At 32.6% G+C, this 27,821-nt stretch overlaps 1 protein-coding gene across 3 annotated transcripts in view; it reads right to left on the reverse strand.

Annotated features, from left to right (window-relative positions):
- Positions 1-27,821, reverse strand: part of LOC143256628 (furin-1-like) — a 145,006-nt gene that overhangs the window by 43,718 nt on the left and 73,467 nt on the right. For all 3 annotated transcript variants that reach the window (XM_076514100.1, XM_076514090.1, XM_076514109.1), the window contains 5 exons: positions 26,478-26,635; positions 21,598-21,641; positions 14,619-14,800; positions 13,012-13,165; positions 1,061-1,216 (listed from right to left, as the gene is read on the reverse strand). In XM_076514100.1, the coding sequence (XP_076370215.1) occupies positions 1,061-1,216; positions 13,012-13,165; positions 14,619-14,800; positions 21,598-21,641; positions 26,478-26,635 (694 nt within the window). The remainder of the gene's footprint in view (positions 1-1,060; positions 1,217-13,011; positions 13,166-14,618; positions 14,801-21,597; positions 21,642-26,477; positions 26,636-27,821) is intronic.

Genomic DNA, 27,821 nt, shown 5'->3' on the forward strand with positions numbered 1-27,821 from the left:
ACATGATCTGTCAGTATCTTCATATGAGGATTACTGCATACTACCTGTAGATGTATATATATTTTAACCACTTCCACTAGATTACATGGAGAGGTGAGTATTTTCTTTGCTACCTTTTAGGGTCCCTTACCTCATTTTCACAGGATCCCTTTCTGTGGAGAGCGTTGCCCAAGCAGGTGTGCTTTCAAACTAATTCTGCACTTGCAACCACTAATTAAATATTCTTTATAAATGTTGTAACAGGCTCTGTAGAAATGAAATGATCCAATAAGACCAGCTAGAAGTTGACCAGGTGGGTATTACTGTACTATGTTGGACCACTGCTCATAGAATATCATAGTAAAACACAAGAGGAACGAACTGGGTGGTGAACAGAGGCTTATCTTCCAGTGTTAGAGTGAACGGCTCCACTGTTGGAGAAGAGGGCAGAATTGGGGGCCCTCCAACCAGCATCCTTGGATGTTTTTCCCAGATGTTGGTAGGAGAGGAGATAGCTTACTCATAATACTGGTTTAAATTTGATGCTAGGCTATATGATTGGATTTTGGTTCAATGCAAGTAAGAAAAAAATCAGATTAATAGTTAGATGGGCAAAGGAAGAAACTGTTGTGTAATAGCTGTAAGTGTAAGAGGAAGTAAGTGTGTTTTGGAAGTCATATTTCTGTCGAGGTCAATACAGTATCAAGAAAATGTTTGTTTATGTTATATTAAATATATTGGTAAACTCATTTAAAATGTTAAAGATCCAACTGCACTTACTTTAGTCATGTTTATACCACTTGGTGCTTTTGAAATTAATATAAATAATATGAAGATTATTTAAAAATAGAGCAATTATATTAAAATAATAGCTTCAAACCTGTTTTAATCAACATGAATTTTAAATCAAATTTTAAATAAAAGACTTAATAGAAAACAAAACATACTAATATTATGTTTTAGAAACAATTTCACTAAAATGAAAAGTACTGACTTGCACACCTTCTGTGTCACAACTATACTTAATAAGTGACATAAACTTTAAACTTTAAACAGGTATAATGTATGTGTATTCCAATACCTGAAACACTGGTGTAACTGCTGATGTGAATAGTATCCTGGAAGGCAATCTTTTACACATTGGCTATTGTAGAGATTATATCCTGACTTACATGACTGACAATCATTTTTGGATGGCCCTGAACAAATCTCACAATTTTCTGAACAATTCACACAACTGAAAATACAAAAATTGAATTAACTATGTAAACAGTGATCTGCAATATATAAAACATAACAAAATGAAACTGGCAATCAAAGAATATGATAATAATAAATCTACAGCAATATAAATATGGTTTCCACCACAAGAAACAAACAATAAGTAAAAGTTCAAAACTAGCATTTAAGTATGAGACCATATATGAAAATCTGAGTAAAAAATTAAGAAATATGGTAATAACAGAATTGAATGAAGAGAACAAAACTACTTAGAATAATCTCAATGTCAAACAGAATAAAAAAAAAACACAAAAAGAAAAGAAATTATACTGAGCTTTGTGCAGTTGAAATATAACAATGCATAATGCACCTTCATAGTTCAAAAGCAACAAACAACTACACTGTGAGTGAACAAGATTATTCTTAACATCAATGGTTTATAACCATGATAAATAAAATTATCTCAGCTGAATATGGCTTCTACCTTGTCTGAATCTATTTGTGTCCCCTAGCTCCTAGTTCTATAATTCTTTACTTAACCACTGACAACGAACTCAGAGAAGCTAATCCAACAATGTAAAGGGCACCTTTATAAACTGTGTGTACTGTCTGGGTGCACACGTGGAATAACAACAAAGCTGAAGTTAGACATAAGGCTGAACTGATATCACAACATAATTTATAACTCAAATTTTTAACACTATAACATAACACACAACCTAATGTTTAAAGACAACAACAGACCTGTTGATCTGTTTTGGTGATTCCATCCTCTAAGGCAAACTAAAACTATGAAATAAATTACTCAAAACATTAAAGCCACCATTATCATTCGTACATCTAACAAACTTTCTTTTACACTCACTCAAATTTACTGTCATAGGTCAACAACCCTATTTGAAATTAAAATTGTCTTAGCTGAAGACAAAACCTACCCATAGTTCTATAATTCTCACCATTAAGTACGAAAAATGTTGAAGCATAAACATTATCAATTTCTTTCACAATCTTAAACACTTCAATCAGATCCCATCTAACTCTTTTTATCTCAAGAGAACAATTTTAAGGATCTTAATCTCTCCTCTTATTACAACCCCTCCATCCCAAGTACTATTTTAGTACCCCCCCTCCACTTGTTACTTCATGTTGAGATGTTGTTCAGTGATTCTTGTACACGCGACATGGCCATCACTGGGTTTCTGGAGGTGCTCCAGATAGCAATGTCGTCTGCATATTGTGAATTATGCATGTATGTTAGATTTGGGAAAGGTATGTCACTGATGAAAATAATATATAGAAGTGGGAGAGAGGACTGATCCTTGGGGCACTCCTGCAGTTATATTAAATGACTTAGATATAGTTTTACTGAATTTTACCTGTGCTGTTCTATCTGTTAAGAAATTTGATATCCATTTAACTATAGTGGGATTTATTTTCAGGTGATTTAGTTTGTATTTGATGGCATTGTGCCATACGCTATCGAATGCTTTTATGGCATCTAGGAATACCCCAATGGTTACTTGGTTATTGTTAAAAGCTTTATAGACTAATTCAGTGAGTCGTGTGAGGTGATCTGTTGTTTGCCTGTTTTTCCTGGAGGCATTTTGGGATTCTGGAAGGATGTTATTTGATTCACAAAAATGGAGAAGATGGTTGGAGATAACTCTCTCCATCAGTTTGCCAAGGAAGCTTAACAGACTGATGGGATGGAAATTATCTGGATTGATTCTGTTGGTTTGTTTCTTTGGGATCGTGGTTATAATGGCTTTTTTCCAAGTGTCAGGGTAATATCCAGTTGCTAGTGAAATGTTCATGATGTTTGTGAGGTGTTTGTGATGTTTGTTAATAGGAGAGTAGAGCTTTTTTTCAGAATAATGTTTGAAATTTGGTCATGTCCAGGGAAGTATTTTTCAAGTTTTTGATATTAATTTTTAGTTCAGTTATGGCTATTTTTCTATTAATTGAACTTTAGTATTCTTCTAGTTTCTCGCCAGGGAACCGTGGTGAGAATGAAGCTTGGTTTGTATTTATGAAGTTGTTGACATGATGTTGGTGTTGTGTGTCAAAGTCGACTGAATTTAGGTCGCTAAAGGAGGATTCGTAGTAGTCATCTAATAGGTCAGCTTTCTCTACATCCATCCTTGAGATTTTATTGTTGTGTGTGATATGTTGCAGCATGTGATTTGTGATTTGTGATTTTGTCTGAAGAAATACTCTTGAATTTTTTCCAAAATTCTTTTGGATTGTTCTTGACTTTTTTTTTTAGTTTTTACAGAAGTTTTGCCAATTAGTTTCTTTTGCTGTTTTAATTTCTTGTTCAATTTTTGCATTTGTTCTATTGATTTGTGTTTTGATAGAAGGATCACGTGTAATATAGTGTGTTCGTCTTAACTGTCTGCGTTTGATTATTAGTGCGTGAATTTCTGGTGTTAGAGTTCATTGATTATGTGACTGCTTTCTTCTTGTTTTAGGGATTGTGTTTTTTATGGCTTTCTGTATGGCTTCTGTAACTTGATTTACATAATTGTCTAGTTCTGTTTTGTTGTTAGCATGTTCAATTGGGTGAGGTAGGTATGAGTCTAGTGTAGCATTGAAAGTGAGCCAGTCTGTTTTGGTATAGGTGTATGCAGAGGGAGTCACGTACGCCACGGCAGGGTGACGCGGGTGAATCATACAAGAAATGGGGAAGTGGTCACTCGTGATTTCATCATGTACTTTAATATTAGAGATTCTGTTTACTGTGTCCTTGGGTGCTATGATGAAATTAAGTACATCGTATGAGCCGTTGGCGGCTGAAAAGTGTGTAGGTGTATGGTTGTTTATTAGGTGCATTTTGTTAGTAGAAAGAAAATTTTTATACACAACCCTCTGCGTGTGTTTCTGTTTCCCTTAGTTCTGTATGCGGAGAATTAAAATCCCCAATAATAATTGGTTTGGGTTTGCGATTAACACATTTTTGTAGGAAGTTAATGTCAATATCTTTAGTGGGTGAACAATATATGGCTAGAATCGGAATAGTTAGCCAGTTGTTAAAGTGAATATTACAAAAAATGGTTTCATTTATGTTAGATCTAAAGGAATCTTCTATTAAGATTAAATGCAAAATTTCTGTACTAAAGTAGGCGATTATACCTCTGTTGTTTCCTGAGTAAGGTATGCTGTGCGTGATGAATCTGGGGATTGTGGTATTTTGTTTCTCTGTGCAGAGTGTTTCTGATATGATGATAATATTGGCATTTATATGTTTGTTTATGTTGTATATTTCTATTCTTTTATCTTTTAGGTTTCCTTGGCAGTTGATGTGTAAGATTTTAATGTGTTGTATCATTGTGATGTTTTACTTCCCTTGCATGAATTTTAAGTGAAAGATGGTGTGGTTTGAGATGGGGAAGATGAAAGTAATAACTTGCAAGGCTGCAAAGAGCCTTGAGTGATTCGTGCCTTGATTCAAATGTAGGGAATTCACTCAATTCTATTAGCATTGCTAATAAATTTGTGGTGAATTCCGTGGGGTTGAATGTATGTGTTGTTTTCGAGCGTGTGACGTCTGCGTATGTACATGTTGGTTGTGGCTGAGTGTTTATGTTTGTGATTTGTGTGTCTGTTGGAGTTTGTAGTAGTGGTTGTTTAATGATGTGAGTGTCGAGGATTTGTTTGTTACTGTTCGTGGTTTTGAAAATAAATTTGATTTCGTATTTGAGTGTATTTGGGGCAGCCTTTGTAACTGGCTGCGTGAGGGCCCTGACAGTTTGCACATCTCACTTGGTTATGCTCATTAGGACACTGAGCAACCTCGTGAGGTCCGCCACATCTCACGCATCTGTCTTTGGCCATGCAATTGGTTTTCGTGTGTCCGAACCTTTGACATTTGTAACATTGTATAATAGGCTTTTGGTGTGTTTTCTCCGGTTCGATCGTGTGCAGCCTGAGGACACCTGCGTTACCTTTTGACAGATGTACCACCCCAGTCAAACTCCCTGCCTGACACTGTCCTCGGAGCAGATCGCACCAGACGGTGCCCCACACTTAGAACTAGGGCGGTATCTGATCACCTTCTAATTTACTTCCTCTAAATGATCAAGTTTGGTGATCTTTCCGGCACACAGGCGCGACCCCAAAGCCGCTCCAGCAGCCAGTCCGAAGACCTCACTAAATCATTCAATCAAAGAAAAGAGACCATGCATAAAACTCTTATATACAAATGGGAGGGCAAACAAACCTGGGAGAAAGCTGTAATGTGACCCAGAAAATCCCAACAACAAGGAAGCTAGACATGTAAAGCAAGAGCCAAAGACTACAAAGGAGGAAATGTAGAGATAAGTAATCCTTCAAAAAACCCTTAGAAAAGAGATAGATGGTACGTAAGTACCATAGAAGTGAAATATGAGTAAGACAAAGGCATGAAAACTTGGCAAGGGTTAAACACACAAAAATTAGGGACCATTCTACACACACACACACACACACATAAAATAGACCACAACTGCTGAGAGTTAAGTGAGCAAAGGCGAACCGATCCGAAGCTCATGCAAAGCAGGACATGCTAGCACCCTCAACCAACTGTAAAGACAGTTGTTCAGCATGAACCCTAATACCTGCTGGAGAAGGTGGAAAAGCTAAATATGGAGAAGAAGAAAGTTCATTCAACAAAGAAAAATGGAGATCTCAGGAAAACAAGTAAATGGATAACACATCACACGCCCGAGATACCATGTTTGAAAATGCTGTAATGGACCTAGCTAATTCTACAAGTTGGGCATTGAAAGACATGGCAAAATATAGTGGTGAAGAAAGGCAATCAAAATCTTACTTAGCCAAACTGATTCATCTAATTTAGACCAAAATGGGGCAAATTAAGAAGAAGGTGGGTAAGCCCATATAACAATCAATCTCTTGACAGGTAACTGCTGATAAATCCAACAATTGTTCACCCCCAAACACAGCTTTGAAGTAGTAATACGAGCCTCACAATTCATTTCAGAAATATGAATCAAACAAAAATGTTCAATAGACAAATGCAACCGTTATACAAAAAAAAATTGATGAAAAAATTGAAACTATAAAATTTATGAGTGTGAAGCACACTAAAAGTTAAAAATGACTGATCATAAGTACTTCCAAGTGAAAAGTGATAGTTAGGTAGAATTAAGTAGGAGTCACATGCATAACAAGAATATGTCATGCTCTTATTAACGAAGGGCTGTCATATGATAATTTCCAATGAAGAGGAGAAAAAAGGCTTGTATTATGTATAAACAAATTATATGCATACAGAGAGTAATCCTGAACAAGAATTGGGTTGAGAAAGTTTTTTTTGTAGAGGAGCAAACAACGTTTTGACCTTCTTCGGTCATCGTCAGGTTTACTGTCATCACTGAAAGCTGAGAACTGTATTAATTTTAAACCTTGTTTTGAGAGACTAAATGTTCTACAATATGAGACAGACTTTCGACACTTCTTATTGAACAGAATCAAGTGCCTTTGTAAAACCAACAGCAGCAACATACGAGTTTTTTCCCAGTAAAAGAAAATGATTGAGACATGATGGCCAAGGTACAATGCTTGTAGATTTGCTGCTGTAGAAGCTAATATAGCTGTCTTGTATTGTGCTATGCATATATTTAGTGTCTTAAATTATGAAATTTGGGTTTAACCCATGAATACCCATCCATGGTATTACAGTTCATCTCTATACATGATATTACAATTTGTCTACATATATAGATAAGCAAAACAACAATCTTTACTATAAATTTTATATATTATATAAACTATAATGTTATGTTAAATCTATCTATATAGCAGTAACCTCTTTAAAAATGCTATATATCTGTTTTACATTCAACACTTTATTAAGTTACTTTTTGTTTAAGTTATATCAATTAGTATGGCATAAAATATTAGCTAACAATTGATATTTTCATAGCATAGAAGTTTAATTTGCTAATTCTACAATGAAGTATTTTTTTAAAACCTGAATCTTATCTAGTGTGACACATGTTACATTTCCTCTAAGCATCTTGTCCACTCTATTTTGTCACTACTCCCTCAAAGAGTAAAAAACTAAATGCATGTTACTCACTATAGAATCATTACTGCTCAGACAAACTGTAATTTCTATAGTCTTCAATGTGTTTGGTTAGAAAGCCACTAATAGAAAATCAAACCCTTCCTGTTACCTCCTCTCTTTCATGATATGTTAATAAGTCCTCTCTCATATATAATTATATACAACATATCACAGAGAGAAAGTTAAGGTTTTCATCTGTCATACAACGTATTGCATTATGCTGTGTTCTGAACAAATAATAACCAGTTTCACTCACAGTACAAGTAACTTTCCATTGAGAAACTTAATTACCAGCTTAGGCAAATCTAACAGCTCTTGTCACATACTTAGAAAGCCAAAGAAATTGTAAAAGACAGGCAAAATTGTGTACATTTTGCATTCTACTAGTCTGTGTTTAATAAAATAAAATTTATTTAGTGCATTACTATCATTAATATATATAAAAAGTAGGCTTAAATGTCCTCAACAACCTTTGGCAAGAAAAAAGAAGATTGGGTAAGTATTTTTTGTATTTCATATTTATTCTTTATTTATTATTATAAATGTAACTAACATGTAAAAACAGAGATCTTTTTAGGTTAGTTAAGATTTAAATTAGGCAAAAAAAAAAAAAAATTATGAAAATGTTTCGCGAGGCACAAGGCAAGCATGCAAACAGCAAATGTCCCAAGTGATTTACAACTTACAATGGCATGGATAATAGTGAGACATTGTTTAAAGGCCAATAAAACAACAAAATTTGATTACAAACAGATGTATACTTTTACAAGCTTTAAGCTGCTTAGAATAAATGAATGTAAATTCATGTTACAATTTGAAGTCATTTTAGAAAGAAAAAAGGGTAATTTAAATTTATTTCAATTTCTTTGGTGATTATGAAGTCAGTCAAGTAGACTGATTTCATTCTGAGTTAGGGTATAGAAAATAACAGATGTAATGTTTTACTGAAAAACATTTGAAATGGAAGATTACTGTAATAAGTCGGTAACCATTCATTTTTTTGACATTATCAGCAATCTTTATACCAGATTTGATGAACATGTAAAGCAAGCAGCATTAATTCATAAACTTAAGTCATTAAAATTCAAACGAGAGTTTTATATCTTTTATATCAGACAGGCTTTTGATTTTTACAAGGAATATTTGCCAAATTCTGGTATTTTTGATGAAGAACTTCATCAATGGTAGACAAGGTAACCTTTTGTACCTCTCCAGGTACTGGCTGACTGCTTAAAAGCATGCGTCATTGTACCAAACACTATTTATGTTACTGATGCTCTTTATAACACTAAGTTCATGTTCAAGCAAACATTCAGCATCTATTATCTATCTGCCAGTTAAATAATTACTTAAGGTGTACATAAATCAAATAAAGAGTGAGTGCTCTAGGTTTAATACATAATCATCATGAAATTGCTAACAACAGTGAAACTGTATGTGAGTTATTTATAGAAAAGTACCAAAGAAAAATGAAGCATTCTAACATGTTATTTTAGTAGTGCATACACGTATGTATATGACAGATAATGACTGTAAAAACTAATACAATATTGTTGTACACAGCTGTTTAAACAAGTAATTTAACAATTAATAACTACTCTGTATGTAGATAGTAATTAACTACCTTAAAACATGTATACTTATGCTAATTTAAGTCTGGTTTTCCATACAGTGTTGCAACAGAATTGTTGCTTTTCTTGGATATCTGTGGACTTCATGTAAGCAACCATACAATTGTTCAAGCTAAATTTAATGCAAAGTTTTTTCAGATTTAATCTCATAGCACCTATATTTATACAAATATTCTAGAGGGCATGACCCCAGACCCCCACAGCATTAGCATGCTTATTATGTTTTGCACAATGTGTGTTAGTTTTTGATCTCACAAATCAGAACCTGCCTTTTTAAATATTTAGCATATAGGTTTGTACACTGAATATATGATGAAAAACGTATTAAAAAAACACACCAAAAACAAACACTTTCTTTAAAATACTGTAAAAAATAGCAACTTGAAGAATAAATTAAAACCACTGAAAAAGTTAAAATGAGGTACTATGAATAAAACATAATAAATGAAGACATTTCTTCCAATGTTGATCCAGGTATCATCTGGCAACAGCAGACAGTAAATAACAATACTAAGAGATAGTTAATCATTAGCCTTGTCATTTGTTTTTTAGAGAGCCAGCTGAACCCCCAAAACATGCATTTTTAGTGACCAATCCTATAGCTCATTGTAAAACGTATTCTACAGCAAAGTCACTGAAAAACAACAACAACACTGAATTAAATAGCAGATGTTATTTAAATTGAAAGGAAATTACATAGCTACATATTTTATTTTGTTGTGAAACCACTGTACTTTTTCAAGAGCAATTAAATGATTTTTAATTTCTCTCAATAATGCACAACATAACTTTTTGTTCCCCTTTACAAAAAAAATTCTTTTAATGTTTTCATGAAATAATGTAGAGCTTAATGATGTGGAAACATGAAAGACTGATTCACAGGCATAATTGATGAAGAAGGTAAAGAATTAGAGTTTACACTTCATACTAAAAGGTGAATGTTGATGAAGATGGAACAGGTTTGGAGACTGAAGGAACCAAGACTGCACCAAGGACATCAGCTCAACTTGACATGAATTTTAGAAATAAAAGTGATAATGAGAGTCTGAAGTGACTGATTTATTAATACCTGATGGAAATACAAATACATCTAAAACTAGCAAAAATAGTAATATCTAAATGGGCTTGAATTTATTAAAATTAATAATAAAAAATAAAATACCTGTGGCTAAAATAATAAAGAATAATGTAATTTGAATTTTGAATATAGAATTTCAATGGAAGTGGTCCTTTTCATTGTTGGGATATATAGATTCTTAAAAAATATTGGAAAGGGGGGGATGTGGATGGGAGTACCCTGAAAAAAATTTACTTTCACTGATCAGATATTGAATATTCTACCAGATCAGTCTTGGTTTGAATTTCATGCAAAGATACTCAAGAGCTCTCTGCACTAGCTGTCCCTAATTTAGCAGTGTAAGACTAGAGGAAAGGCTGATCACCCACTGCCAACTCTTGGGCTACTCTTTCACCAATGAATAGTAGGACTGACTGTCACATTATAATGCCCCCACAGATGGAAGGGTGAGTATGTTTGGTGTGGCAAGGAGTTGAACCTGCAACCTTCAGATAACAAGTCAGGCCAGAACAGTCTCTGAAGATCCTAAGGTGCAAATGGAAATTACAAAGCTTTTCCCACTTTTAATAGGTTCAAAAAAGTGGCTATATTTTGGGATATGGATGGATTAAGGGCTATATGCCACTTGTTTCATTAATCTGACACTGCTTTGAATATTTTGAAAGAGTTTTAACTTTTATTCACTCAAATCCATCATGATCCTGGTTTACCCTATAGGCACTGCTTAAAAAGTTTTTGCTAACAGTCCACCAGTCTTTTATACACCATTAATTCTGTGCTATTTCAGAAAATGTGCTTCTTATATGAGTATCCTCTACCATTTATATTGCATTTACACTATCACAGCTACCTTCCCTTACTATTCTAGAACAATCCTCAATTTTTGATTAGCATTAAGGTGTATAGATGTGTTTCAACTCATTCTTCATGTGACCACAATTTTGATTGTGCTTGATCACAAATTTTTATTGGCTTCAACTTACTGTGTTTGATCTCTATTGTTTCTACTAGTCTTGTTTTAGAAATATTTCTGTTTTCCAATTTTTAATTTGTCCCTCAATAGTAGACAATGGTTCTGACATGAGTTCCCAGGTTTCAGGATCAATGATGTTTAAAAAAATATATTAATTCACTCAGTCCTACCATAACATTTATGTGAGATGTAAAAAAAAAAAGGGTCAGCTAAATATTTTAGGTATGACTGTTAAATAGGACAATAGTTGACTCTCAATTTATATTTGTAGAAAGCTGTTTTCTGTATCAGTACTACCATACAATGGACATAAAAACCATTCACTCTTTCCATATTGTGTTTACAGCCTTAATAATATGCACTTATGATTGGGTTGTGAAAGCAGAGTTAAGTTTCTTAAAACATGTAGCCATACATTGAGAATATACATCCAAAATGATTGATAGATTATATCATAAACATATCAATAAAATAAGACTGTTAACCTGTACAAGGTTAGAATAAAAATGTAAAGTAAATAACATAAGAGTTTGTTCAAGAATTGTTTATAAAAACAGGTAATATAATGAAAGCATACACAGAATGTGATGTAACATCCTCACTGTACTATAAATTAATTATTTTCAATCATATAAAAGATAGAAGGAATTGATAAATGTGTAATTTATAAAAGTTCTTGTACTTGTGGTTGAGTTTATACTGGCCAAATACATACAAATTTAAAATGCAGGATCAAGGAATATAAAAACACATTAATAAAATATAAAGTAAATGAATTGGTATTAGTTGAACATGTGACAGAAATATTTTGTTACAGATTAAAATAATACTCAGTTGATAAAAAACAAAACGAAAAGCATCTAGCACACACATCTTCAAGCTAAACATTCTCTGCATAATGGGGTACCACCTTAGCCATGACAGCCAGGGCAGAGGCTTTGAATCTCCTGCAACATATCATTTTGAACACACCTTGCTTAATCTGTATATACAACACACACATAGATGTACACACTGCTTATTAGGCACGATAGGCTAAACATGCTATGTTTATCATACTCCACACAGTTAGTATAAACATCTTTAAATTAAACATTCATTGTATAGGCATTCATAGTGACATTTGTGAAATGGACATAAATGACAAGTGTTTATAAATTTTGGAAGGTCCATTCATGATTTGTTATAAGTTCTGATCAGTTATGAAATGCCTGGATCAGTTTATGCAGAGTCATACTTCTAATGGTTCTTTTGATTTTAGGGGCAAAGTAGGCTACTTAGTAGACACTTTTTACAGGCTTGCCAGCATCTGGGGGGCCATTGTTTCCTAACTCCCCAATAATTTTAAGCCCTGTATGAATATACACAACACATTTGATGTCAGAAAATAGTAGTCACTCTGGATGATTACTAATAAATAGATGTCACCCTTTGATGAATAAGATGTCTTATTTTTCTAGTGGTTTGATAGTGTTTATTTATGAATAATTTTTTGCATTTAAAATACATAAATTTTATTATTTTGATTTCATAAGAAAGAATGGTAAAGATGTACATGAACTGGAATATTATTTCTAAAACTTTGTTTCATGGTCATAATTGTTGTTTACATCTTTTCTTAAATTGTATTCAAAAACTATAATTTATAAATTGTGCATTAGGCACTAAATCGTATAAAAATATGTGTACATATACAGTAACAATATTCCAGGAGGTCTGCAAACGGAAGTACAAAAGAGAAGAGAACATTAATGTTTTTTACAATAAAGTTATATTTTAAGCCTTATATGAACAAGGGACATGATTGTCTGTGTTGCTGAAGTTATAAAAGAGCATGAGGTAAAAGTAGGTAAGCTGTTTACTTTTCAAAGTTGATAAAATAATACTATAACATAATACAAAATACAGTACGATTACATTTATACCATGCACCTTTTGACCTCCCTACAAAAGACATAATTAAAAAAAGAATAAAAAATTATCAAATATGTAGTTCATTCTAGTACAATAATGTGTAAACATGGTGTAAAATATTGATAACAGACTATTAGAAACTCACCGGTATGCTGAAAACCTGAAAGTACCAGGTGGACAAATATTACAGTGTCCATTCTGTAGGACTTGATTCTCACCACAAGACAAGCACCCATAAGGGGAGCCTTCACAGGTCACACAATTGCTACTACAAGGAAGGCACTGCTGCAGGGTCCCATCTATAAGGAAAAAATACACAAACCATAAACATACTCACAGTTTAGTTCCAAAGCTATTTTAAAGTAATTATTGGTTGAAATTAGCATTAACTATGGTTTTCATTGATGGTACTTAATGTTTCATTATTTTAATAAATGGCATATCTACCACTTACCATTAATAGTCTGGTTGTTTTTGAGAAAATTATGCAGTTGAAGAATATGGTAGAAGTCAAAAACTATAGTTCACTTTGCCTACTTATGTAGTTAAATCTATCTTTGCATATAACTAGATAAGAATCTATGCAAGATCATCCACTGAACATTTTCCAGTAGTTTATAATTTAACTTTCATTATTTATTAATGAAAAGTGCATAAAAAGTAAAAATTGTATTTCATCAATATGAGCACTACTTCTTGCTCTCTTTACAAATCTCATCAAGTTGGATGAAGTAATATTTGTATTAAACTGTATTCTGCAGTTTATACACTAAGAAAGTTATTTTTCATTGTTCAGTCAATGACCCATATAATCAGTCAACTTAGGAAATTTCTGTATCCTAAATTGTTAACCCCTTCTAAAATAACACTTTTCTATCATTAGTATAAAAAAAAGCATTATCAGTTACTAAACATAATAAAATTATAGCTTTAGGTCTAGCATTAGCAATCTAGGTCTAAGATCAAGCTAGTATGACAAGTACAATCAGGTGCTGATGCATTAGCTTCTCTTGGTAAGTTACGAAATTCAGTAATAAGGAAAACAGTACCCATAAGCACTAAAATTTATTCAGATACAGTTAGCCAAAGATGTAATGAATTAAAAGAAAAAAAACTCAAAGAAGAATAGTCAATTATTCAAAAACACTGGTTTTGGGTTTTTGTTTTGAAATTTATTGGTCAAACATTTAGACAGAATTTAACTCATCTGTTCAATACAGCTTGGAATAGTTCAGAAAGCTAGTTAGTTACAAAGATTAAAAATTGAAAATGCAGTTCTACATTTATAAACTAAAATGACAATTAGTCATAACTGACATCACTAAAAAAAAACCTTGGTTAAAGGGATACAAAATACAACTTATTTAAAAGAAAGATACTCACTGTAAGAACACTTTTTACAAATACATCCATTTTACAAATACAGACAGCTTTAATATATCAATTACAAATATGTTTGCATTGCAAATAAAACACATTTTTTTAGATTCATTTCAGTGCCAAGAATTTCTTTGTTAAAGATAAAGCTTTAGGGTTTTAGAAACATATGCAGGCAAAAATACACCAGTCAAATACACCACTCTAAATGGAACTAAGAATGTACTAAATAAAAATCAGAATTAGCTTTCACAATAAATATCCTTATTAAAGAAGTAAAAGCTGAAAGCCATTAAAATTCTCCAACATTCACATAACAAAATTGAAAGTTTCACTATCATTGTTAAATCTACATGGAAGTCCTTCATTACTTACCTTTATAGAATCCACTATGACAATTTTCAACACAGTATGCATCCATCAGATATTTCCCAGATGTACAAGAAAAGCAATTGTCACTATATGGTCCATAGCAGGTTTTACAGAATGGATGGCAGTGTTGACATACACTATCTTCATCTCCAAACTGACCATCAGGACAACTTCTCAAACATACCCTAAATATATAATATTAGCTACATATCAACTAAAGAAATTATTTTAAACAGATATCTGAAAAGAAAAATAATTACAGCTGCCATTCTACAAATCTGCTTTGTTAGATGCTCTGTGAATATTTACCACCTCCACCTACATGACTAAAACTGTAAATAAATTTTACCCTCAAAAACTGAAATTAACTGTGAACACTTTAGCATACTTTATAAGCCAAATTTCACTGCAACTGTTAATACTTTGTTAAATTTATTACACCTTAAAAATATCAATTAAAAACATCAAGTATTTGTCTTCTTTTGTTTTAGATGTTTGTTCAAAACTTCAAAAGGAGTTGTTGTCCCTAATTCTAAAGTGATAAAACTAAAGGAAAGAACTTTATCTTAATTCTTACAATACACCTACCAACCAAAAATGTGGACAGCACTCTTATGGCAATGGGATGTGAAACATAGACTCTCAAATTCATAAACTAATACAATAACTGCAAGGCCACACCCAGTTCTAAAAATCAACTGTTAGATATTAACTGATCAGAAAATTACAATTTATATATCCAGTCAGTTTAACACTATTCACAAGAGTCATAGGTTAAAGGTCATATCATGTTTGTTGACTTTCATTTAAAATTTTACTGAACTACTGTTTTATGGATTTGTGTCAGTAAGTTTGGTACGACATTGTATGACATCAAACACAATTTATCCCATTTTCCTCTTTCAAGTTTTGGAAAAACATGCTTAAGTACACTTACTTCTGTCTACAATATGTGAATAACCAATGAAAAACTCAGAATGTCCTCCAACTGGCTTTCTCAGCATAATGGAATTATTAAGGTGCCAAACTCATTCTTCTAAAGCACAGATTTGAAAAAGTAAGGTGTAGCTTTAGTGAACTCAAAATTTCATATTTTTAGACCCAAATACAGCTTAGTTGCTAAGTTTGATAAATTATGGTATAATTCTATAGTATTGATATTGTAAGCCAACATTTGGTTATTTAGAAATGTAAATATATATAATGTTTTGTTTTTTTAAACTCTTTGTTACAATAAAATGAGTGCATGTACAGATGTCGTTAGAACTTCTGTAGTATTAGCCAGGCACAGATGAAAGATCAATACTGTAAAAATAATAAATATATTTACATGTATAATACTATAACATTTAATCTATTTAGACTAAACATTTGTGTATTCATGTTATAATCTGTTGCCATTTTAGAATGAAAAACACACAAGTTAAATTAATTTCCAGACTTTTTATAGTGGGGTCATGATTGATAATGAAACTAAGAGATATAATATAAACTTTTTCTTAAAAACATTTGATAATTATCTGAAAGTTTTAAAGATTCTGTATGTGGATTTCAAAATTTTCTATGTATAAAAATATTTTTATCTTAAAATCAAAATTACTTTGCACATTAGATAATCAACATGTGAAAAGAAAAAACAGCATGAGAAAAACATTACTTTAAAAAATTTAAAACACATTAAAAAAATCTAATATTTTGCATACTAAAGCCTTGTAATGTTGACTGATAATATGCCAAATTCTGTAAACATGTACTAATTTAAAAGTTATTGCATGAAAACTACAATAAGCACAAAATACTTATGAGATCAGTTCTAAGGATTGTTTGTTTGTTTGTTTTGGAGTTTCGCACAAAGCTACTCGAGGGCTATCTGTGCTAGCCTTCCCTAATTTAGTAGTGTAAGACTAGAGGGAAGGCAGCTAATCATCACTAGACTACTCTTGGGCTACTCTTTTACCAACGAATAGTGGGATTGACCGTCACTTTATAACGCCCCCATGGCTGGGAGGGCGAGCATGTTTGGCACAACAGGGATGCAAACCCGCAACCCTCAGATTACAAGTCGCATGCCTTATCTCGCTTGACCATGCCGGGCCCAGTCCTAAGGAGCCCATGCTGAAAGAGTTAATCCATTTAAAATTGATCAAATATTTCATTTTGTTATTTTCTTTGGCTATTTATCTTTGCTCTTTGAACAGTTATGTAAATGTTAAAAATGTCATGATTAATAATTATTTTCATTATATACCATTATAAAACACATTGAGATATCTCAATTCCTAACTCTAAATATCATCATCTTACATTTATGCTATAAAAAATATTTCTGTATTTCTCATGGTAACATAAAATTACCATTATTAATAAGATAACTGTTTATCAGAGACTAAACTAAAACATCTCTATGTTACTGATAATTATTCTGAAAGCAATGCATGTGTAGTATTATCATAATTCTTCAAAACTTTTAAAGAAAGACAAAAAGTGTTTGAAACAACTGTCAATGTCTTTACACAATATTAATTTATCCCCTTCCATTTAAAACAATTACATGCCTATTTATCAAGGTATTCATTGGAGGTATAAAGGTGAGCTCAACCAATAAATTTGTAACTCAGCATACATTACCACACAAAAGTTGAAATTAAGTATTTTTTTTTTTATAATTCTAAATTGTTAAAACAAATCTAAGCTCTTGCAGTCATAAGGAAAATCCACAACTTATAGACATTAGTGTCATGCATTATAAAATAAAAATTTAACACAATATATAGTTTACAGAAGAAATACCTAATGGTTCATTGAGACTGTTTCATCCACAAAACTTTAAAATGAAAAAACTTTCTCAAAATAGTCATTATTATGTAAATAAAAAAAAAGACCAGTTAAAATAAACACCCTCAAATCTTTGGTCTTTTTTTTCCTAAGATTTATAGCATAACCATCATACAATGTTATAATTTCAATAACAATTTTCTGAAACAAAATTTAATGAAATAGATCAAAATTATTTCTTTAAAGTTACATTTTGAATAGCAAGGTGCAATAGTGCACTTAGAGTGAAGCTGCATAACATAGTAGGGTAAAAGTTCAAACAGAAATGTAAATATTCAGTCTCACAATATATTTAGATTTTATTGTTGCTTAACCCTCTCATTATGAGTTTGTAATCAACAGATACATGCAACAACTTTTAATGTGTTTTGTGTATCTTCATGAAATTTAACAAGTTTTCAGTAAAAATTACAACTCTTATGTACACAATAAATCAGATTTTTAAATTAACTAATCCTTCTACAAATCTCTTTGTGAATATAAGGAGTCAGAGTATTGAATGTACTGAGTGAAAATTATTTTCACATTAAGATTAGAAATACCTTTCTTCATTTGAAAATTGTGGTTCGTTCGACGATTTATATGGCACAAAACAGCTACATTATCTGCGCTAAGCATCCGGTAAAAAGGTAAAAGTAAATTGAGTAAAATTCATAAAAGGAAATTAAGGTAAAACAAAACAGTTAAAAATAAACAAATAGCATAAAGCCAATGTTTACATCTAGTCTACAATGTTAAGAGAAAAACTACAGTAATTCAAGTTGTAAAGGACTTTCTGTGGAGTGACTGTAATAATCATAACTTGCCATGAAGACTAACAAGTAAGTACAAAAACCACCACCAGTCACATGAAAATGGCCTTTCCAGTCCTGGTTTCAAGTTACTTAATGTTACGGTCAGTTTATAATTTCAAATTGAGCTAGATGAAGTATGATTTTTAAACAAGAGCCATATTAAAAAGGTGTAAAGCATAAATTAAGAAACTTAAATGGCATTAAAAAGATTAATGGCCTTTAAAAAACTAAAAACATTACCAAAGTGGACAGTGTCACCATCACCAATAACACTGTCTAACGTTATGGACAAACCTTGGGACAGAACATGCTTAAAATGGTGCCATCGTTGTAAATTATAACAATGACAAGAAAGTAAAATGTGGCTTATTGTGATTTGAATGTTATACAAACTACACACTGGTGCATCAGTTCCAGATAAAAGAAAACGATGAGTTAAAAAACTGTGACCAATGCGTAGTACAGTTAGAACTTCTCTCCGATCTTTACGGTAATAAGATGGCCAAAGTCCAATATAAGGTTTTATTTGGAAAAGCTTGTTTTCGCATTGCTCACTCCAAGTCAACTGAGAGCTCGCACGGAGCCAAGCCTTCAACACAGGACCACAGTCATGGGACAGGCACAGCGGTGATAGTGCCAGAGCAGATAGACTTAGCTGCAGTGTCAGCGAGCTCGTTCCCCGCGAATACCAATCTGGCCCGATATCCAGAAAAACTGGATAGAAGTAAATGTTAAAGATAAATGGGTCAGTCAGTTTTGAATATCAGCGAGAACAGGGTGTGAGCTAATGTAAAGCGATTCCACAGCCAGTAGAAAACTAAGTAAGTCAGTATAAATAATATAATTTGAGTACTGCTTAGCTTCTATGTGAACCAGGGCAAAAGAAAAGGCATACAGTTCAGCAGTGAACATTGAAGCTGTAGAGGGGATTCTACGCGCAACCACCGAACTACAACAAATCATGGCAGAGCCCACACAGTCATCTGATTTCGAACCATCATCTGTATAAATAAGAATGGAATGATAGTTCCGAAAGATGTTCAGCAAATAGCAGACAGTATTTCCAATCAGGAGTGTCTACTTTTCTCAAATGACTTAAAGACAGGTCACAATTAGGGACTGTAAGAAGCCATGGTGGGATGGGCTGACCAATGGATACAGCAATTTTATCCAAGGACAGACCCAATTCAACCAACTGCACCTGGATACAAAGGCCAAAAGGAGCAGTGGCAGACCATCTGTTCTGAAAAGGTATGGCCCACTGAAAAAGGAAAACACAAGCCCAGGTGGGATGCTTTGGTAAATATCAAAGTTTCAAAGCTTATAGTAAAGATAGTTGCAAATGACAGAGGTGTAAAGAAGGTTCATGAGACTATGTATAAGCTCTGAACTAGGGAAGTGCAGAAAGCCCCAGTGCAAATCCAAAGTCCTTGATGATGAACAGGGTCTAGCATCTTTCAGGCTGGTGGTTTGGCAGAGCTATAGACCAGTGATCCATAGTCAAGTTTTGATTGAATAAGAGCACGATATATCTTTAGCATAGAACATTGATCCACTCCCCAAGTAGTGGAAAAGAGGACACGAAAGATGTTCAGTGCTCAGTGCTCTTCTACATTTGACTCATAGCTGCTTGATGTGTGGTATAAAAGTTAGCTTACGGTCAAATATAAGTCCCAAGAACTTTGTCTCAAGGACCAAGACAGCACAACTTCACCAATACAAAATTCAGGATCAGGATGAATACCCCGATGGTGGCAAAAATGCATGCAAACAATTTAAGAGAAAAAGAAGTTAAAATTGTGGTCCACTTCAGTAAACAATTGAGGGCAGTCTATAGCTGCTGCTCAATATACCTCATGTTCAACGACTGACATGAGATGTGAAAGTCGTCAACATAGAGACTGTTTGCAACAGTGAGAGGGAGTTGTTCAGTGATGGCATTAATTTTTATACTGAAAAGTATGACACTCAAAACACAGCCCTGAGAGACTTTTCTGTAGAAAAGTATAGGAGAGTGTCAAACCCACACAAACTTAAAATGTCCTATCCATTAAAAAAATATTTAATAAAAATGGGCAAATGGCCGTATAACCCATATATATGGAGGTCTCACACAATGTCATACCTCCATGTTGTATCATAAGCCTTCTCAATATCAAAGTATATTGATACATGATGCTGTCGTTTGAAAATGCTTCTCTGATTGACGTTTCAAGTCGAATCAGGTGGTCCATGGTGGAGTGCTGTCATCGGAACCCACACTGGGTGGGTGAGAGAGTTTTTTTTTATTCCAGGAACCAAACAAGACAAGCATTATCCATCCTCTCTAAGGTCTTACAACTCAAAGCAATTGGTCGGTAGTTTGAAGGAATCTTCAGATCCTTCCCAGGATTAGAGAAAGGTAGGACAATAGCATGGCACCAGGCATCAGAAAAAACATTCTCCTGTGAGATCCGGTTAAAAACAATCAGAAGAATAGCAAGAGAAGCAGAAGATAGATGGTGCAGTATTTCATAGTGTACATCATCAGGTCCAACTGATGTACTGCCAGACCGATGAAGAGCCAGTTTGAGTTCCACCAGTGTAAAGGGACGATTATAGTCCTAGAGACAAACAGCTTGAAAGGAAAGAGGTGATTGCTCTGTCTGAGTCTTGATACAATGTCCACTACACCTGTGAGAACATCCAACATTGGTACTTGGTTAACCCTCGCCCAAGTGAACCAACCAGTTGACCCAAGGGGGCCACCCTAAGGCTGCCTTTCTACATGAATTCAAGGCCAAAGTGGTGTGTTAGGACTGAACCCCTCAAACACTAGGATCCTCTCCTCCCCTTCACAGGTTGCCATGCACGGCAAACACGAGGGTGGATGTTTAGATCCCAGAGGAGGTAAACTGAAAAAACAGAACCTTCCCTGGGAGGTCCCCTCACCACATACAGGAATCCACACAAATGGGTTGAATATTGTGAAATTTCACCTGCATAATCTCTAAAACCAGCTAAATATATATCAAACATTTTTCTTCAGTTAAACTTTATATTTCAAATGTTATTTTACTATCCTAACCATTGATATTCAGTTGATTTTTACTGACCTAGTAACCACTATACAAAATAAATCTGAATTACCCTTTTTTCTAAAATACATTTATATATTATTAAAATTTCATTAATTAACTATGTCTTGATGCCAAGTTTACTTATACAGAATGATAATAAATTAGTTTAATTAAATTTTGAATGTAACTCTCTAAAAAATCTTCATATGCACATTTTGGCCTAGTTATAGCAGGGTTAATAATTACTTAAAATACAAATTCATTTCCAAAACTCAAATAAAAATAAATATTTACCCAAGATTTTCCAGATCAGTGAATTCTCCTTTCTTTGCACAGAGCTTTGTTGAAGAACAAGAAAAAATTAGTTTCTTGAACAATTTGAAACAGGTATAAATCATTTTTGCTAATTTACTTGATACAAAACTTAACTGTTAAAAACAAAACCTAAAGTGTAAAATTTACTTTCTTTCAACTTTTAAAATTATACACAAGTTCCTTTTTTCAATTTTGTATTAACTCAAAAGTTACAAAATAGTACAGCATAGAAGTATGAGATGTCCATTAACCAACATAAATTTAAATGATCAACTAGGATCACCAAACACTTATATATATAGTTTTGTCACAACAAGAAAAATGCACAAACTATACATGAAAGATGTGATTTCAATGCAAAAAAGTTTAATATATACTTCAAAATGTTTGTATTATTTACCCTTAAATTAGTGCACTGTTCACACCAGCAATAATAATCTCCTGCAATTCCTGCTATATTTTAAGCTAATGTGATGTGTTCCACATATAATTTAACTCTTCTTATGCCCAATGGCTCATATAATCCATTTTTGGATTTGTATTTATAAATGTTAATGACTCATAGATTAGGCTGTATCTAAAATGTGAAGAATTCTAACATAAAACACAATGAACTACTGAACTTTTTAAGTAAAATGTTTTTTGCAAATTTATGATTATAATATAATAAATAAAACTATGTGACATAACTGTTTATTATCTCAGTATGCAGTACACATCTTGAAAACCAAGTTTCACACACTTATTATCAATTATAAATCAATCTAACACACAAAATATCACATATAGGGCCATTTTCCTAAAGTATTATTAAATCTAACATAAATAGGTTGTATCTATCTCACAATATCTTATTTAGAAAAAAATACACTTGTTTCAAAGTATAACCCTCTCTAATCTGTCCACCATAAAACTATAAATTTGTATAATTATAAGGAGTTTTTCTAATTAAAGAAAAAAAAAAAGACTTTCTGATGTAATTACTTCAAAAATATTAATGGCAACAAGTAAAATTACTCTATAGCTTTATGTAACACACAAAAACTGCCATAAAGTTAAGATCATTTGAAAATTTACAATTAAGATTGGCTTCTCATCTAATAACTCAAAGAAATAGCCATTTAGAATCCATATAAAGAAAAATGATAGCTCTCTGGAAAATAAATTGCAAGAAAGAAAATAACCCCAGCTTTCACATAAAGTACCATTACTGTTATTAGTTTTAGAAGCTTATAAATTATAATGAAAAATATGCAGTCACTTTAATTTATAGTTCTCAACACTACCAACTTCAAAAATTTACCATTTCCACTTTTTGAAACAAAAATGAGTAAAGAAATGTGCATAGACCTCAGAAATATAACTTTCATTTTGTATATTGACAAGTTTCATTTATGGAAACAAGAAGTATAAATATTCTTTATAGAATGGACAGCAACTGCCTGTTGTGAAGATACAAGTGTAGAGGACGATATTTCAAAAGGCTAAAGACTTTTGAAACGTTGTCCTCTACACTTGTGTCTCCACAACAGCAGTTGCCGTCCATTCTACAAAGTTTCTTCAAGTATAAATATTTCCGTTTCTCAAATAAAAATTTACAATCAGAGTGGAAAATTATAAATTATGGTTAACAGTTGAGATCCCAAACTAAATATTAATAAGATATACATCAAAACAAAATTATGAATCTTACCATTTCAGTTATAGGTTTATTTTACAGTTAATATGACAAGAGAGAGCTGGAAGTATTTTTTTAAAACTTCACAAAGTTATTTCATCCATGCAAAAAACTGATGATACTTGGAAGGAAAGGTTTAAGGAATTTTACAAATTAACTTCCATAGGTGATGCATACAGCTCAGAAAAAAAGTATACAGTATGCTACAACTAATTTTCAGACTAATAAAGTAGAAATGACCACATTCAGTATTAAAATAGTACAATTAAACCACAATTGAGCCCATCTATATAGATTAGGATCAGAGCTTATATCATCACAACTTGTGTACTTACATTCAAAATTTTATTAAAATAGTAATTTTATGAATCTATGTCCATACATTTGGAATCAAATTGTAGTTTGTAGTTCAAGTTCTAATATTATACATTATATCATTTCTTGGTTCAAAAGTAAATAAAAAAACAGTAAATATCAATTTGTGTGTCACATGCTACTGCCAAGTTAGAATATAAAATTGAAACCTCCTACCTTTTCTATTTGCCGAGGTATTATAATTAGCAAATCTAGCTCAGTGGTTCCACCCACCTCTTCCTCTTTTGAAAGTTATAATTTTCTTAGACTGAAAATGTATTTCCAAAAGATATTAAACTGCTTTCACATAAATAGTTGTTTTGTCCAGTGCTGCCCTCTCTATGTATAAATTTTCTTACCTTAAGTCTTGAGCACTCACAATCAATATGGTTCAACTGTGACTCACATGCAGATCATCGAACAATAACCCTCCACCAGCTGGAGCAAGACACACTCTCCTGACATGTGTGACTATTTGATTCTACTAAACTACTACTTTAAGGAAGCAGAAGTTTTCACTGGGGAGGAAGGGTGGGAAATGTAAAAGGAGTCAAGTAACTATCAGATATACGTTTTCAGTATAGGAAAATTACAATTTTTTAATAAAGTACATTATCTCTTCTCAAATAATCAGCTAAAATCCTACATTTAATAGGTGAAGGGAACAGTGAGAGTTTCATTTTTAAAATATCCAAAGATCCACATTAGTGTGGAAAAAGGTGATGCAGACATGAGCAGAAAAAAGGAAGGAGCACATCCAAGAGGGAGAGAACGATGGTTAGATAGTGATCAAAATCACCTGATATCTGAATCTCAATATTATATATGACAATAATGTGAATGAAAGTTAAAAGGATGTGTCTTACAGTGTACAATGACTTGAGCACTGCAGACCATACATGGAAAATCAATTGCATCAAAACGCCAGCCATCAGAAATCAACATGCATGTACGAGTATGACAAGGATCATATCATTAGTTAGTTAACTACAATCCAAAAACCAAATACTTAGAACAAGCATTTATGTGGGCATAGGAAAGAGGTTCATACCACCAGCAAGTCAACTGCAATCCCAAACCTAGCAACTAGAAATCAACATCCATGGTGAGGTAAAAAAGAAAATGATACTAGCTGCAAGTCAACTGCAACCCAAATCAAGCCACATGATGGGGTAGGAAAGAGTAACTCTCATCTAAAATTCAACAAAGCAGAGGGAAATATATCCACTGATCTGTGAAAAGGACACACAATAGCAAAGTCATAAAGTGTTTGACAAATCTGGAAATCTAACATCCTGATGAGTAGAACAATAAAGATATCCCTGTATTGTATAATACAAGAATATGAATGAAGTGAATATATCATGAGGAAAACCTATGAGCAATCATGTGGTACACCCTATCTCAACAGTGTGCATTTAATGGCCATGGAACTTATAATTGTTACTTAAAGTGTGGATTTGATTATTTTAAGTATACTTAAACAGGCTCTACTCAACATAGAGTGGAATCCATAAATAAAAAGGGACATGCCTATGAAAAATAAAAGTATACATACAAAAAGGTAGCTTACCAAGTCATAATCTCACAAAAAGTAAAGAATAGATAGGTGGAAGAGAATAGCAAATACTCAAAGCACTTAATGAGAGATAAACAAAAGGTGTGTAATCCCAGTGCTCAATGGATGAAGAACCTCCAATATGAGATGGAGATGAGGTGTAGGTAAAATAAAAAGTGTCTGTTCAGATTGAAGACACCAGGAATTGATTACAGGGAAAAAAGAAAACAAGGAAGAAAAAGACAATCAAATCATAAACAAAATCAAATGGGGAAGAGAGAAAGGAAATAGTCAAAAACAAAGAGGTACCAGGGAATGAAAGAGTTAGAAAGAGAACCATCAGAAAAAAGCCTTGAAGGCAATTACGGAATGTAACAGGCAATCCAGATCCAACCAGGAGTAAAAGTAAACATGTGTGATGGAAGTAAACAAAAATGAAAAAAAATAAAAACATACACAATATCTGTGTCGGCTAAGATGGAGCAATCAGAAAGAACAAATATAAAACAGCCAGGATTAATGAAATCACCCAAAGAAAATGATGACAGGTCCTAGTCCTGTTTGAACCCATCAACAGCCAAAGCAAGTGGATAAGGAACTGCAGATAAAGACACACAGAATTGAAACAAACTTATAGGTCAAAATATGAAACTAGTACCAAAATCCCTCATTCAGCAAACCCAAGCCAACAACATGAGGGATGAGAAATAGAAATGTGAGCAAAAAAGAGAAAAAAACCAAGAAGCAACTGAAGCAGGGAAGGTCAATCACAAAACTCCAATTTGCATTGACAATACATGACTAATGAAGGAACTCTTAGATGTAGGACAGGTAAATGACAAGAAGGTGCCAGATATGGAATACGAACAAAGAATGAGATGGTTAATAAAACAAATGAGCAACCAAAAAAAAAAAAAAAACCTAGAGCAGCAACACAGATATTGTACATAATGCTACAGTCACCAGAGTAACACCCCAACAAAATGGACCAGTGGAGGAAAAGAGCTATCCTTAAGACTCAATTAAAAGTGGAAAAGAAATGAACTTGATGCTAAAAGTATAATTGCAACAGTGTTGGTCATAATATAGTATTATTATTGTAAGATGTACATGAATGTCATTAAAGACAGTGAAAAAAGCGCTTTGTTTTTTTACTTTTTATATGCTCTGGTTTTCTATTTGTTATGAACTACATACTGGTCTGACGCATTTACTACTGATCATAAAACAGAAAAAGGTATAAAATATTCAAATATTATTAATACTTGCTTTTATATTTGAGTCAGCACCTTCTGGAATTTGTCGTATCCTACTTAACTGGTGTGAAATGTTGTGTTTATGGAAGTTTGAATCACTTGAAGTTGACTTAACATAAAATGGTGCTTCTTCTGTACCATAAAATAGCAAACGCCATTCATATAGTGTCCCTGAGAAAAAATGACAAAAATTCAAGATTAACATAAGATGCCTATTAATAAACTATAGTATCACAAATGTAGCTAAGAAAACAGTTCAATTCTTAAAAAACATTTTCATCTGTCTTAACGAATTCTAATAACAATATTACAGTATGATGAAAATAACATATTCATTCTTATTTTTAAATAAAAATATATACAAGAAGGAAATAATCAAAAATATCAATCAAATAATATTCAGAGAAACATTTTCACATGTTGTATGATCTATCATCCAATTTTATCCTACTTTCCTTATAAAAAAATTAAGTAGTATCTGTGGTCCATATTAATATTGATTTGGAATTTGTGGAGTTCTTATGATTTCTTAAGGTTACATTTAGTCAAACCTTAGGTCATTTTAAAATTTCTTCTTATACTCTTCACCTTCAAAAAAATAATTAACAATGGATAACAAAATAAACTCTTAAAGTGATTAAATGAACCTGAATTACCAAAGGTACAAGTTTTAAAACATTTTATGGAAAAAAATGGTCTAAAATGGATGAAAAAAATAAACATTTTGAATTAAAAATACCACAAGCTTGGACTGTATTTTGTAATAAATGCTGTGACTGTTACTTGTAACTTCATTTAGTTGCAATAACTTATGAAAATTTCAATGTTTTAAATATGTTACTTAGGTTGCATAATTTAAAATCATATACACAAAGGAGGTTTACACAAAACACTCAAGAATTTTGCTACTTCTAATAAACAGTGTTCACTGCAGTGCATTTTACAATGCATAATTAACACTCCTACGAAAAGTGGGGCCTAATAGGCCCCAGAGCAACTTGAAAGGTTATTAATATTAGGCTAATAATTTTGTATTTAAATGAAATTGCCATTTAAATCCATTAATGAATGGATTAACGAGATTCCCACTGTCCCTATCTACTATCTAGCAAAACCACAGCCAGGGGAACGGGCTTGGAGAAATCAGGACTAGAAACGTCTTTTCGTAGGAGTGTTAAAACTAATAGTCCAACACTGGAGTAATAACAGGTAGTATGGGGCAGTATTATAATAATAACAGTGTCTCATGAGTGTCAACTTGTTTTGTATTGCATACAGCATGTAATTTAAGGTTGTTGTTTTTTCACACTGCATTAAAAAAAACTGTTTCTCAATCTCACATGTCAGTGATTCTCAG

Source organism: Tachypleus tridentatus, chromosome 1 (genome assembly GCF_004210375.1).
Source record: "Tachypleus tridentatus isolate NWPU-2018 chromosome 1, ASM421037v1, whole genome shotgun sequence".
In the NCBI taxonomy this organism is placed as follows: Eukaryota; Metazoa; Arthropoda; class Merostomata; order Xiphosura; family Limulidae; genus Tachypleus; species Tachypleus tridentatus.